Raw genomic sequence first — 13,725 nt, forward strand, 5'->3', positions numbered from 1 at the left:
TCCCAGGAACTACATGGTGGCTCACAACCATCTGTAATGGGATCCAATGACCTCTTCTAGTGTGCATGAAGATAGCAACAGTGTACTCCCATACATTAAATAAATAAATAAATAAATAAATAAATAAATAAATAAATAAATAAAGGAGTCTACTCAACTCCCCACAGTACAGAAGTGGTCCCAGCTTAAAAGTCTGTCTATTCTTGTGTGACTCACTACAAATCAAAACTGTTCAGACTGGAGATGGGAAAATGGCTTGGTTGGTAGAGTGTTTGCCTAGCATGCACAGATCCCTGAGTTAGACCCAGCAGTACATAAACTGGGTATGATAGCTTATAATCCTAGTAGCCAGGGAGTAGATCAGACATTCAAAATCATCCCTAGCTACATTAGACCGTTTCAAAATGCACTAACTATTGGAGTAACCTCACTGGGCCGACTGCAATGTAGGAAGCATCTCATCGTGAGTATCTCATCTACCACACTGGCCACCCAGGATGTGAAAATGGACGTCAGTACCAGCTCTCTGGAGGTCCTTCCACCTGGGATAGAGTGAGCAGAGGACCTGGACTGGGAGAGGGTATTCACACCAGGAGAGGGTATTCACACCAGGAGAGGACATTCACACCAGGAGAGGGTAGTCACACCAGGAGAGGGCATTCACACCAGGAGAGGGTAGTCACACCAGGAGAGGGCATTCACACCAGGAGAGGGCATTCACATCAGGAGAGGGCATTCACACCAGGAGAGGGCATTCACACCAGGAGAGGGTAGTCTCACCAGGAGAGGGCATTCACACCAGGAGAGGGTAGTCACACCAGGAAAGGGCATTCACACCGTGGCAGGAGAAGGGAATGTTTTCTTCCCAACTCCCCCAGCCTGCATGGCAGGATACTATCCTGAAGACAGCATTGTGAGGATGTCTCCAAGGACTCTTGCTCAGCAGAGCCCCGCCGCCGCCCCCCCCCACACACACACACTAGGGATGAACCAGGTAAAACCTGCTGCTACCCAGTAGGGATACAATGCATCCAGTGGTAGTGTTACCAATAGGTTTTCCCAAATAGCATCTGAAAGTTTTTCATTTTCTTTGTGATTTAAAAACTAAGAATAAGTTTACATTCAAGAAATACTGGGAAACAGAAAAACAAAGGAAGGAGACATTTTGTCCCTAAACGAATGCATGCTTTCTTCCATTTGCATGCGGGCAATGCACACAATATCACATGGGAACTGATATGAAAACTGGGTTTTCTGTCCCTGGGAGAGCCACACAGCCATGCAACATCAAACCCTGAGCATGTCCCAGCACCAGGACTCTGGTGTTCACTCAGTCTGTCCTGTACCCTTCCCTGTAGATGTGGGAAAGATGCTGAAGTTCAGACTCCTACAGATTGGGCTCCAGGTCTGGTTTCAATGTAAGGTAATACTTTTTCAGATCTTCCTGGCTGTGGCCAACTTTGGACCAAATGAAAGGGGTCAAGAGTTCTCTGTCATCTACAAATGGAGCCCCAGAAAGCTGAAGTTCACCCTTTACCAGAGGATTGCCACCCACAGCGCTCGTGACTGGGAGGCCTTTGAGGTGGATGGAGAGCACTTCCTGGTGGTAGCCAACCACCGAGAAGGTAAGGCAGATGTGTCCTTTGACCTGGAAGGAAACCATTGCATACTTTGTGAGCAAGGGTGAATTTTTCATCTTCTTTATTTATTTATTTATTTATTTATTTATTTATTTATTTATTATATGTAAGTACACTGTAGCTGTCTTCAGACACTCCAGAAGAGGGCGCCAGATCTTGTTACGGATGGTTGTGAGCCACCATGTGGTTGCTGGGATTTGAACTCTGGACCTTCAGAAGAGCAGTCGGGTGCTCTTACCCACTGAGCCATCTCACCAGCCCCTTATTTTCTTTTTTTTTTTTTTTTTAATTTTTTTTTTTATTTTATTTTTTTTATTTTTTTATTTTTCATCTTCTTAAGAATATATATATATATATATATATATATATATATATTAAGTTGGGGCTTGGAAATGGTTCTGTCAGTAAAGTGCTTGTCCTACAAACCTGCATTTGATAACTACCATCTACAAAAAATAGCTAAGCATGGCGCCACACCTTTGTAATCCCAGCACTAGGGTAGAGGATACCAGGGAGTCACTGCAGCCAGTGCAGCCTGATTGGTGACCCCCAGGCCATTGAAAGGCCTTATCTCAAAAAGACATGGTGGACACTGGAGATTGGCCTGTAGCCTTCATATGAACATGTCACATGTATATATGCACACCCACCCACCCACACAAACATGTGCACACACACACACACAAACACTAAGTCATGCCTGACCAATTTCCTACAGCTTACCCCTGAAATACGTGGTCAGAGGTAGTCCACCTAAACTCCATCACAGCGGCAGATCACCTAGATTAGGAAAACAGGGAAGCCATGTGGTTCCTGCCCACCAGCGAAGCCACTGGACTCCGGCATGGACTGTATCCAGCAGCTTGCCTCCTAATTGTGAGGAAGAGCCAAATCAACACAGCTAGCCGGTGGCATACTGACCATAAACCAGGCAGTAGACGGAACATTAATGTCAATGGGGGTGTGGCCATAGAGGGAGCCAGTTAAGAGGCTGCCATTGCTGCTTCCCTGAAAGCAAGCATGGACTCCAAAATGTCAGAGCATGTGGCACAGCCTGGGCTGGCTGGGGAACCTGGGGTCTGAGTCAGGCCCTTGGCATTATGGTGGCCAAGTCTTCCCAAACCAAGGATAGATGTCTCAGGGGCCAGCTGCATGGTTGCTCTGAACCATCTCTCTGGAGACTCCACAGCCCAGTATCCACCCAAGTGTGCATCTTACCAGGCAGCCTGGGAGGTGAAGCCTCAACCATTGCACTCAGAGGAGCCCAAGACCCTGCCTGACAACAGGGTACCCCAAAGCATGAGTGCTCCTGCAGAGCAGGCACTGGAGAGGAGGACCACAAGAGAAGACCTTTTAGGAAGGGCCATAAGAGACATCCCTATAATCACAGAGGAGGACCTCCAGGGAGCACCACAAGAGAGAGTCTCCAGAGAACACCCTAGGAGATGCATGCAAGGAGCATCATGAGGGAGGACCTCTCCAAAGGGCACCATGGGGGAGGACTTCCATAGAGCATCACGAGAAACACCTGGGGAGCACTATTCAGGGAAGATGTCTAGGGAGCACCATGGGGAGAAGTTTTAGACAAAGTGAGGGTGGTATGAGCAGGAAAGGGCCAAGACAGGAGGAGGTGAGGCTGGAGGAAGGTCCAGATGGCCTGCAGGTTTTTCCCTCTGCCCATGCAGGCTCAGAGGTTGGGGACAGAGATTGCCTGAGGGGTGCAGTAAGGGAGGGACTTGGGGATACAAGGAATGGGCACAGTAGCTGTCTGTGTCCTGCAAGCAGCCGCGAACCCCAGGGGACAGCGCCCCTCCCCCAGCTCTGACCTTGGTTCCAGGGGACAACCACAACATCGACAGCATGGTCTACAGGTGGAACCCCAGCAGCCAGCTATTTGAAGCCAATCAGTCCATTGCCACGTCGGGTGCCTACGACTGGGAGTTCTTCACCGTGGGGCCTTACTCCTTCCTGGTGGTGGCCAACACCTTCAATGGCACCTCCACCCAGGTGCATTCCCACCTGTACATCTGGCTTGTCGGGGCTTTCCAGCTCTTCCAGTCGTTCCTGGTAAGGAGCCTGGGTTCTCAAGTGCACAGTGCCGTGGACCCCGTGTGCCGTGTGTGATGTGTTTATATAAAGATAAAGAGAAGGGAAAATATGTTTTATGGAGTTGTGGTGAGATCTATACCGCAGGCTCATGTCAAGGCATCCCCTCCCCCTGAGGGACCGGCCACACAACGGTATAGTATAGAATAGAGTTTATTCAGGGCACAGGGAGGGGAGTTAAGAGGGTGGTAGAGGCAGAGAAAGCAGAGGGAAAGAAAGAGTAGAGAAGTAGAAGAATAGAGGGCAGCCATGAGCACGTGGTGGGGGGAGGGAAAGTAAGAGCAAGAAAGCAAGGAGAGGGCAAGCAGCCCCTTTTATAGTGGGTCAGGCCTACCTGGCTGTTGCCAGGTAACTGTGGGGCGGAGCTTAGACAGAATGCTAACAGTGTGTGACTGCTGGATGGGATGACCAAGGGGCAGGGCTCTGAAAGCTAGCATAGTATGACCCTGACCCAGTGCCCAAGTGCTTGTCCCTCCTGAATGCTACAAGGCCAAGTGTCTTTCCAGGTGGTCTGAGCCCTCACTGCTTCTATTTCCTTTTGAGGAAAGTCTGAGTGTTTTGAACCTGAGTTACTAAGAAGGGCAGCTGGGTGCTCACAGTAGGCCTCCCCATGGGCCACAACCTCCCTACCCCCCACCCCGATCTGATCAGTCAGTGTCTGTGGCTCTCCAGGACTCCAGGGTGTTTCAAGGCAACTTGCACTAACCAGGGGCAGAGGGGATCGGGTGGGGGTACAGTATCCCCTTTTGACTTGGAAGCCCAGTGGCTGGTCCTCCACCCCTGCTGGCAAGACCTCAGAGTATCTAGATTTGTGGCACAACACAGTTTTATGATTCACTGCCCGTGAGGGCTGCACTGGATCGCAATAGCTTTGCAGAGACTAGCAGAGCTCCCAGCAGTGACCTTAGTGGGGGTGGGAGTGGGGGTGGGGGCTGGCACAGCCAGAGGCCTGCAGCCAGTCTGCATTTAGCACAGGGTTAAAGCAGAACCCTGAGCCTTAGGGCCGGCTGATTCCATGCTGCACAGGAGGGCAGCCCCAAGAGTGACTCTGCTGAAGGAGGGGGAGGGACACAGCTGGAACAGTAGCAGAGGGCAGGGTGCAGAGGCAGAGACAGCTGGAAGCTCGGGGAATCACCAAAGACACATAGAGGAGGGACTGGCTCAGCCCTGCTGGAGCTACAGGCTACCCTTATAAGCAGCGCACCTCCCCCCCAAAACTTCTCAGCACCCACAGAAGTCTACTTTCATGCTTTGCCAATGTCTTTCTTCCTTTGCTTAAATCCTTTCAGCTCTGGAGATGCCTTAATACATTCACTGTTTGTCTTTTTGCAATGTCATGAAACATGAGCTTTGAAGCAAACGAGACTGCATACCCTGTACGTACCTGCAAGCTGTGGGGATACACACCCACCTCTGCAGGGCGTGCCTTTCTGGAAGGGTCTGTGGGGCAGGGACTCAAACCTGGCAAGCTCCCATCCGTAGGGCAGGCACTCCCAGGGCACCATGGCTAAGTGCACAGTGGTTCCAGGCATCAGGAATCTTACAGCCTAGGGCCAGGGTCAGAGCAGAGATGGACTGCCACGGGTTGGGGTAGGGGAGAGTGGAGTGGTGCAGACAGAGACTCTTGAAAGGTGCATTCCTTGGCCACACCCTCCAGGGTTTCAAGCGTCTCAGTAGAAATGCCAGAGACTTCCTCTTAGAGCAGAGACTTCCGTGATGGGGTCCTTGGTCCATTGCTCCAGCAGAATACCTGAGGCAGGGTGATTTGTAAGCCAAGGAAGTTTATTTGGCTCACTGGTCCAGAGGCGGGAAGCTCGAGGGCATATAGCCTTGGAATGAACAAAGTGAGGCTTCTACACAGCACAGAGAGTGGAAGGATGAGTGGAGCAGAAGAGACAAAGCGGGAGAGCTACCACGTGGTATACCAGCACGTTCTCATGACTTCAAAAAAAAAAAAAAATTGACCCAGACAGGCCTGGCAGACCTCATCTTCCCAGCTAAATCAGGTTCCAAGCCTCCATGTGAGTTTGTGGAGACATGCCAAATTCAGGCCACAGCAGTCTAGAGACAATGGCTTCCTTACTAGGGCAGACGTGGCTTAGTGGCAGATGCTGACAGACATCCAGGAAGCTGAGAGACACACCTGTTCATGGGAGCTGGAGCAGACACCAGAAGATGCTACATAGGCTGAGCCTGAGGTTTCCTGAGTCTAAAATAGGGCAGCCGTTAAGCAGGAGAGAAACCTTGACTCCAGGACTGGTGAAGGGGTGGGGCCAGAGATACTGTCCTCTGAGCGGAAAGGGGATGGGACATGACGCTTGTGGGTAGCAAGAACAGCAAGGCCCACCAAGAGGTGGGACACAGAAAGGACAAACCATGCCCCATCTTCTGCCCAGGCCTCAGAAAGGGCAGGAGAAACCATACACATACAAACATGCTTACACATGCATGTTCACATGCATGCATTGCTGACACAGGCTCATGTGAACACTTTTGAGAGCCCCTGTGCCTATACTGTTGTTTCTACACATTTTCCTTCTCATGAACCCCACTCTCCCTCTTTCCTTCCCCTCCCTCCCTCACTCCCTCCATTCCTCCATCCCTCCTAGGAGCTTACAGACATCCATAATGCCATTTCATACCAAGGATCCTAAAGAGCAAAGGGCAGACCCTCCCCATCACCAGGTGTTTACACCGGGCATCAGAGCTCCAACCAGTGACAGTGTCCGGCCTTTTGCCCCAGATTGCGGGTCCCAAGGTGGTGATAGCAAGGCCAGGGCCAGCTTCCCATTCACCTGCCTGGATGGTTCTAGAGTGGGCCTTGAAATCAAAGTGTGCTCTGGGGACCAGACCAGGCTATGTGTCAGCAATAGAGAGCTCATGTAGCACACACAGGCCTTGGGTTCAAACCTCAGCTCTGAAAAAAAAAATCACTCCACTAAGTAGAAAGCGCACAGATCAGTCACACAGCCTCAGAACCAGCTCTGGGCACCACACAGGTGGGAATTTGCTTCTGAGGTTACTAAAGACTTTGATCTTGCAGCTGCCAGTGTTCTGTGGTTTGGGAGGCGTCAGTAAGGTTTGTGGGAGCAGGGCAGAGACATCAGCAGCTACCTGGTTCGCAGGAGTAGGTAATGACCTCATCAGACATGATGTCAGAATAACACTGAGTGAGTCCTGAAGGTCAGGACTGTTGCTCACAGATACTTGCATGTGCAAGAGTGTGTGTTGCATGAACACATGTCCCCAGCATGACCACCCTTGGGGCCTGGCCATAAGGATGCCTCGCTGCCTTGGTTGCCTGGTCTGTGACATGGGTATGGTCAGAAAGCATCCCTCTCAGGCCAGCAGCACCTAGACGGCCCTTGGATGCTTCTGCTCTGGGCTATGTTAAGACCACGGCATACCTGTGACTTCTGCATTCACCCAGATAGAATCTGGCCCTGACCTTTGCTGGTTGAGAAGGCACCAGATATGGGGGAGACCTCTGTGATCAGGCAAGAGCACATAGAGGGTCATTGGGAGTTGGTTAGGTAGTGCGCTGTGCTCAGGGACCTCAGGAGTGCATCTCCTGGCAACCTTGGGTGCCTACTTGGCCTGAGTGCCCACTGTGAGGGGCCTCTGATTGACTGTCCTCCCCAGCAGCTGAGGCAGCCCTGGCTGTGAATTCTCCTTCCCTCCTCTCCTGGCACTCCTGGACCATAGAAACATCCTCATTCCCTCCATCCCCCCAGCCCCATCAAAGCCAGGCCCATCCTTTTATGCCCGGCTACTAATCCATTGATGGCAGCCTTTGTATCCTACCCACCTTAATGGGAGCTGTGGGATGCCAGGTGTTCCTGGCAGCAGCTCCTGGAAGTGCCATTATCCTGCCAAGGTACTCTGGTGGCACACACCCAAATGCTTGGACAGCAGGCAGCTCTCTTGGGGGGAATTCCTCTGAGAGAGAGGGAAGGCATTCTAGCCCAGAAGGTATCTGACTATCTGGGCTCCAGCACCAGGAGCAATCTAAGCCACAGTGCCTGATCTAGCCTGTGGCTGCCCTTTCACCTCTGAGTGGGAGGGGCTTGCAGTGGAGGTAGTGAGAACTTGGGGGCTGGTGGGGGGGGTCTGGTAGCTGGCTCTGGGAATCCTTGCAGCCAGTGACTAGTTAGCTGTGAGCCAGCCACTTGGCCAGCTAAGGGTTCTGAGATTGAGTTGGCTGGGTCCCTGCAGGTCTCCACCAGTCCCTGTCAGACACTCCCAAGGAACCATGGACAAAGTGAATCTTAGATAAATGAAAAAAAAAATTTATAGGATTATATCCCAACTATTGTGAGGGATATAGGGAGAATAGAATATCATTTATCAAGTACTTGATATTGGGGGGTACCAATAAGTCAGCACCCTGGCCCTGGCCCACCTGGCTCAAAGAAAGGACAGGAGCTTGAGCTGCCTCTGAGCCCCACCTACCTGAGCACACAGCAGGCTCTGTGTCTCTCTTAGGGACACAGCAGACTCTCCAAGGGGTGACTGAAGCCCCTGACCCAGCACCTGTCCAGTGGGGTGAGCCTCACATACCCCATGAGGAAGGACTCCTGACATACATTAGCTTCTGCCATTTCTGTGCCCCAAAGCTGTCTCTGTCTCCCCAGGCCTCTCCAGAGTGGCTTCCTTCACCTCTGCTCCCCACATGCTCTTGGTGTCCTGCTAGTTTTGCTTCCCTGAAACCCTTTCCTGCCTTCCCATCCACCGACTCCCTCTCCTTCCCCTATACTTCGGCCACTCTTCTGCACTCCCAAAGCTCCACCTCCAGCTCTGGGCTTCTGAGTGGCAGGAAAGACGCTTAGCTGCTCCCTGGGGCTGTCCTGGCCCCAGCAGGAAGGTGACACCTCTCACACAGGTCCAGGAGAGCCTCCTGCTACCTTGGGGTGGCACAGAACAGCCATGACCAGGGCTTCCTGTGCAAATCCCTTCAGGCCCCATTAATGCAGGTGAGCAGACAGCAAGCAGTTCAGAGCTGAAAAGGAAGCCTTGGTGATCCCAAGGGAGATGCATACTGTGTGGGTGTGTATATACATTCACACAGGCCCCTGCCTATATACATGTTCAGACACCACACACTTTCAGGTGTGCGCATACATTTTTGTGTGTGTGCACAGACATTGTGTATGTGTCATACACGTGTGTGGACATGTATGTGCACACACAGATTTCTGTGCATATACATACATGTGCACATGTGCTGTGAGCATGAGAGTGCACCTGTGTGTTTGTGAGTGTGTATGCCTGTAGGGATGTAACATGTATGTCATTGGCAGGGACTATTTTCTCAGCACTTAACTTGCAAGAAACAATACGGTGGTATTCAGGGCACTACCTGTGTTCTGCCCTGCTTGGGTGGGGGTCTGGCAGTCTGAAGGTGCTGCGGGTTAACTGGAGTAGTCCTGGGACTGGTCCCAGCAGTTGGACACAGCCCTGTGAGAAGGTAGGCTGATCCAGAAAGTCTCCGCCCTGCCCCAGGACTTTGTGGCCCAGGACTCCTGGACCTCTTGTCCTCCAGAGTCTCACCCCTCAGGTGAAGCTTAGGCCCCTCAGGCGTCTCAAGCTCATTCTGGATCAGTCTCCCAGCTGCCTCCTCTTTGGATTCCCAGCTGGTTCTTGCCCCACTACCTGGGCAGCTGAGCTCAGCGGGTATTGGCGCCCTCTGTTGTCTGTGGAGAGAATGCTGTTACGTTCTGCTGGCTAGCCAGACTGTGAACATCTTGGATTGTGTGCAGACAAGGAGTTAACTGACCTATACTGAGGGCAGGTTTAATAATAATAATAATAATAATAATAATAATAATAATAATAATAATAATAATAAATAATAATAATAAATAATAATAATAATAAAAACCTCCAGAGGAAGGCTGTAAAGTGCTTACCTATCAATTGGTCCCTAAAACCCTGGTTAAAAAGTTAGGAGTGAGTAGGCCAGCAGTGGCATATGCCTTTCATCCCAGCACTGGGAGGCAGAGGCAGCGGGATCTCTGAGTTCGAGGCCATCCTGGTCTGCAGAGTGAGTTCCAGGACAGCCAGGGCTACACAGAGAAACTCTGTCTTGAAAACAACAACAACAACAGCTAGGTGCGTAGTAAGTAAACAAGTGCTTGTAATCTTAAATTCTAGAGAGACAGAGAAGAGTGACCCCTGGGGCTGACCGATAGCTTAATCGATGAACCCCAGGTCCTACGGAGAGACCCTCTCTCCGAAAATAACAAAGCAAATGGTTACTGGGTGATACTACTTGAGGTTGACCTCTGACCTCCACACACATGTGCACACATATGTATGTATATCTGCACATATGAACACACACATGGAAATCCCAGAGCCATTTCCTACACTGGCTGTGCAAGATGCCCTTCAAGCAGGAGACTTCTCTGCTCAGTGGAAGCAAGGGCATGTGACTGACCTGTCTGGAGCACAGTCTACAGCATGGCTCACTCTGTACCCAGCTAGGACAACCTGGGTCAGCCCCAGGATAGCCTGCCTTGCTCAGAGAAGCAGCTGCTGGCTGTGTGGCTTGAACATTCCTGTCCTGGGTTCAGGTCCCTATTGTTCACTGAGAATCCCAACAGATGCTGGCCCAAGGTATTATCCCGAGACATAGGGGAATCACCTAACGAACATTCCAGGAGGAATCAACTGTACCCAAATGCAGGGTTCACCCCTGTCCCCATAGGACTTGTGTCCCTGGCTAGTAGTCATGGTGATTCCTTATAGCAGTTGCATGTGCTGTTTTCGCCCTCTGAGGAGAGTTGAGCTTCTAACAATTAGCTCTCGGTCCCATTGGCCTCTGGAAGTTAGGTTCTAGCTTTTGCTTTGCTGTGTCTATGTTCTGCTTTTAGTTCCAGGCCTGAGTTCTGCGCCCTCCACCTTCCTTGCTCCTGGGCAGCCTTTCTGTTGAGGCCCTGAGATCATACGGTGGCAGCCTCGGCTCTCAGATGGACAGTAGTTCCTGATTTAGCTCTTCCTCTTGCCACAGGCTCCACCCCTCACCTCCACAAGGCAGCTTCTTCTCTTTGTGTAGCTCAGGGCAGAAGATACAGACTTGAGCAGGAGCTAAGACTGCAGAGCCCCTGGCTGTGGCTTGGGGTTCCTGAACACTGCACTATCCTCAACCTTAGACCCCCATACAGGCTAGCACGTTCCTCCCTATGCCCTGGCCTCCTGTCCCTCTGTCTTCTTAGGTAGTCACATACTTACTAGGGCTTTCCTAGTGACATTCCCTCTTGCTCAGGGCCTCCTCCTGGACCAGGATAGTGAATGTCTCCAGCCCACTCCTTCCACCACCTCACACCTCATGGGGCTGAGTGACCTCTGGAGAAATCAGGCAGAGGAACTCTGTTTTAGAGTCTTGGTAAAAGGATGGCAGCCAGGTGGCCTCGGTGGAAGAGCTGGCTCTAGGACACCGGGCACGGTGGTGATGATATTAGTGTCTTGGGACGGGAGCCATCCTCACCAGGCCTCCCCCACCGCTTTTCATTTGCTCCAGACATTCGGCGCCGCAGACTGGGAGGTCTTCCACATTGGCGAGAGGATCTTCCTTGCGGTGGCAAACAGTCACAGCTATGATGTGCAGATGCAGGCACAAAATGACACCTACATCCTCAGCTCTGTCATCTACGAGCTGAACGTCACCGCTCAGACCTTTGTCAAGTTCCAGGACATCCCCACCTGCAGGTACCAACCAGGTGGTTGCAAGGGCAGAGTGAGTTGATGGGTGGGTGACACAGGAAAGGCCTGCCGGGGTCATCCCCAACTTCCTCCCAGGACACTTATCCAAAGCAGGTAGACATGATAATGAGGACCATCGCTGTGGCTGGCCCTGTATCTGTGGCTGCTTTCTTTTCACAAGAAAAGCCTACGGGCTGGAGAGATGGCTCGGGAGTTAAGAGGACTGACTGCTCTTCCGAAGGTCCTGAGTTCAAATCCCAGCAACCACATGGAGGCTCACAACCATCCATAATAAGACCTGACACCCTCTTCTGGTGTGTCTGAAGACAGCTACAGTGTACTTACATATAATAAATAAATACATCTTTTTTAAAAGAGAGAAAAGTCTAGCGATGTGAGTTCACCAAGAGAAAGCCCTCCACAAGGAGAAATAGTTTGTCTGTCATGACACACGCATGAGCATCAGGGAGGTCCAGGACCTCAGACAGGTGTCGCCTCCCACCATGCGCTGCTAGATCCTGACCCACCTGCTCTGCAGGGCCACCACCTCAGCACTGAGAAGGCAGAGTTGTCCCCGCTCTCGTGGCGTTCCTCTGCGAGGACTCTCACTACCTCCAAGAAAACCTCAGCTGCAGCTACACTGTCCCGACAGTGACAGTGACAGCGGAGTCACAGGGTTGAGCTTCAGGCTAGGTCCAGTGTGGTTACCAACCTAGAATGCAGCAGGAACTGGGAACTCCCACGGGGCTCTTTATTCCTTAAGAGCTATTAGAGACATTCGCCGCCCCTCCTGAGTGCCAGGTACTCCTCAGCCTGAGAGAGAAAATAATGAGGGAATTTAGACTCTTCCAAGAAAGACTCTAAGGCCAACAGTCAAGTAAATGTAAGGTTGATAGCTGTCGCATCACAGGTCACACAGGTATTGTGTGTTCATGGGGATGCACGGCCATAAAGGTGCAAGGGGGATCGTGGCAAGGCAGCACACAGACTTCCTGGCTGTGGTCCAGGAAGGTAAGAAAGGGAGGAAGGGCTTCTACTTTGGCCCACTCTTTGATTGACAGGTACCCACAATGTTTAGTTTTGACAATCTCACATATATGGTTTTTTTAATCTAAAAATAAAAATAACACCTGGGACAAAGAACAAAAAGAGGAAATAGTAATAATGTCCAGCCCAGCTCAGAACCAGTCTCAACAGAGCTGCCTGTGGGGCTCTGGACCCAGTGGCCCATGGAGGGAGTCATATTGCCATACCAGACTCCCACATCTGGAGCTGGGAGTCTGCTGAGAGTTAGGTTTAGAATAAAGCACAAAGTAGGCCTTTTGAAAGAAAGCAAGTGGAACAAGAAGGTGGGGTTGGAAACTGTAGAAGAGCTGAAGAGACAGCTCAGTGGTAAAGAGTGCTTGCTGCAATTCCAGGGGACTCAGAATTCAGTTTCCAGGTCCTGCATTGGGGCAGCGCTGAATCCTCTGTAACTCCAGCTCCAGGTGGAATCTGATGACATGCCCCCTACTGGCCGCCATGGGCATTGCACTCACACAAACACTGGCACACATACACACATGCATGCACACATACACTTAAAAATGAAGATAGGTAGGGCATAGTGGCAAACACCTTTAACCCCAGCACTCGGGAGGCAGAGGCAGGCGGATTTCTGAGTTCGAGGCCAGCCTGGTCTACAAAGTGAGTTCCAGGACAGCCAGGGCTATACAGAGAAACCCTGTCTCAAAAAATCGAAAAACCAAAAACCAAAAACCAAACAAAACAAAACAAAAAAGGAGATAGATCTTTTTGTTATCTTGTCTCCCCACCCCCCACCCCCCCGGAGCTGAGGACCGAACCCAGGGCCTTGAGCTAAATACTCAACCCCTTAAAATTTTTTTGCTTTGTTGGATTTATAATTTTTTTAAATGTGCATTGGTGTTTTACCTGTGTGTATGCTGTGTGAAGATGCCAGATCCTTTGGAACTAGACAGTTGTGAGCTGCCACATGGGTGCTGGGAATTGAACCCAGGTCGTCTGGAAGAGCAGACACTGTTCTTAACCTCTGAGCCATCCCTCCAGCCCCAAGATAAATCTTAAAAACAGAAGGAAGGAAGACGTTGCATGGTGGGAGAGTGAAATGTAACTCAGGAGACAAGACCTGCCCAGAATCCAACATGGGGCCTGGCATCGGCTCTGCAAAGGCTTTAGTGTCTTTACCCCACCCCCTGTCTCCTCAGTGCCCTGGACTGGGAGTTTTTCTCCGTGGGAGAAGATCACTTCCTGGTGG

General features: G+C 51.1%; 1 protein-coding gene across 1 annotated transcript in view; it reads left to right on the forward strand.

Annotated features, from left to right (window-relative positions):
- Tspear (thrombospondin type laminin G domain and EAR repeats) overlaps positions 1 to 13,725 on the forward strand; it is a 205,471-nt gene that overhangs the window by 188,195 nt on the left and 3,551 nt on the right. The window contains exons 8-11 of the mRNA XM_021174552.2: positions 1,439 to 1,625; positions 3,478 to 3,707; positions 11,269 to 11,456; positions 13,676 to 13,725. The exon at positions 13,676 to 13,725 is cut by the window's right edge and continues 52 nt beyond it. Coding sequence (XP_021030211.1) covers positions 1,439 to 1,625; positions 3,478 to 3,707; positions 11,269 to 11,456; positions 13,676 to 13,725 — 655 coding nt within the window. The remainder of the gene's footprint in view (positions 1 to 1,438; positions 1,626 to 3,477; positions 3,708 to 11,268; positions 11,457 to 13,675) is intronic.

The sequence above is a fragment of the Mus caroli genome, unplaced genomic scaffold, assembly GCF_978045245.1.
Source record: "Mus caroli unplaced genomic scaffold, Mus_caroli_1 scaffold_9, whole genome shotgun sequence".
NCBI lineage: Eukaryota > Metazoa > Chordata > Mammalia > Rodentia > Muridae > Mus > Mus caroli.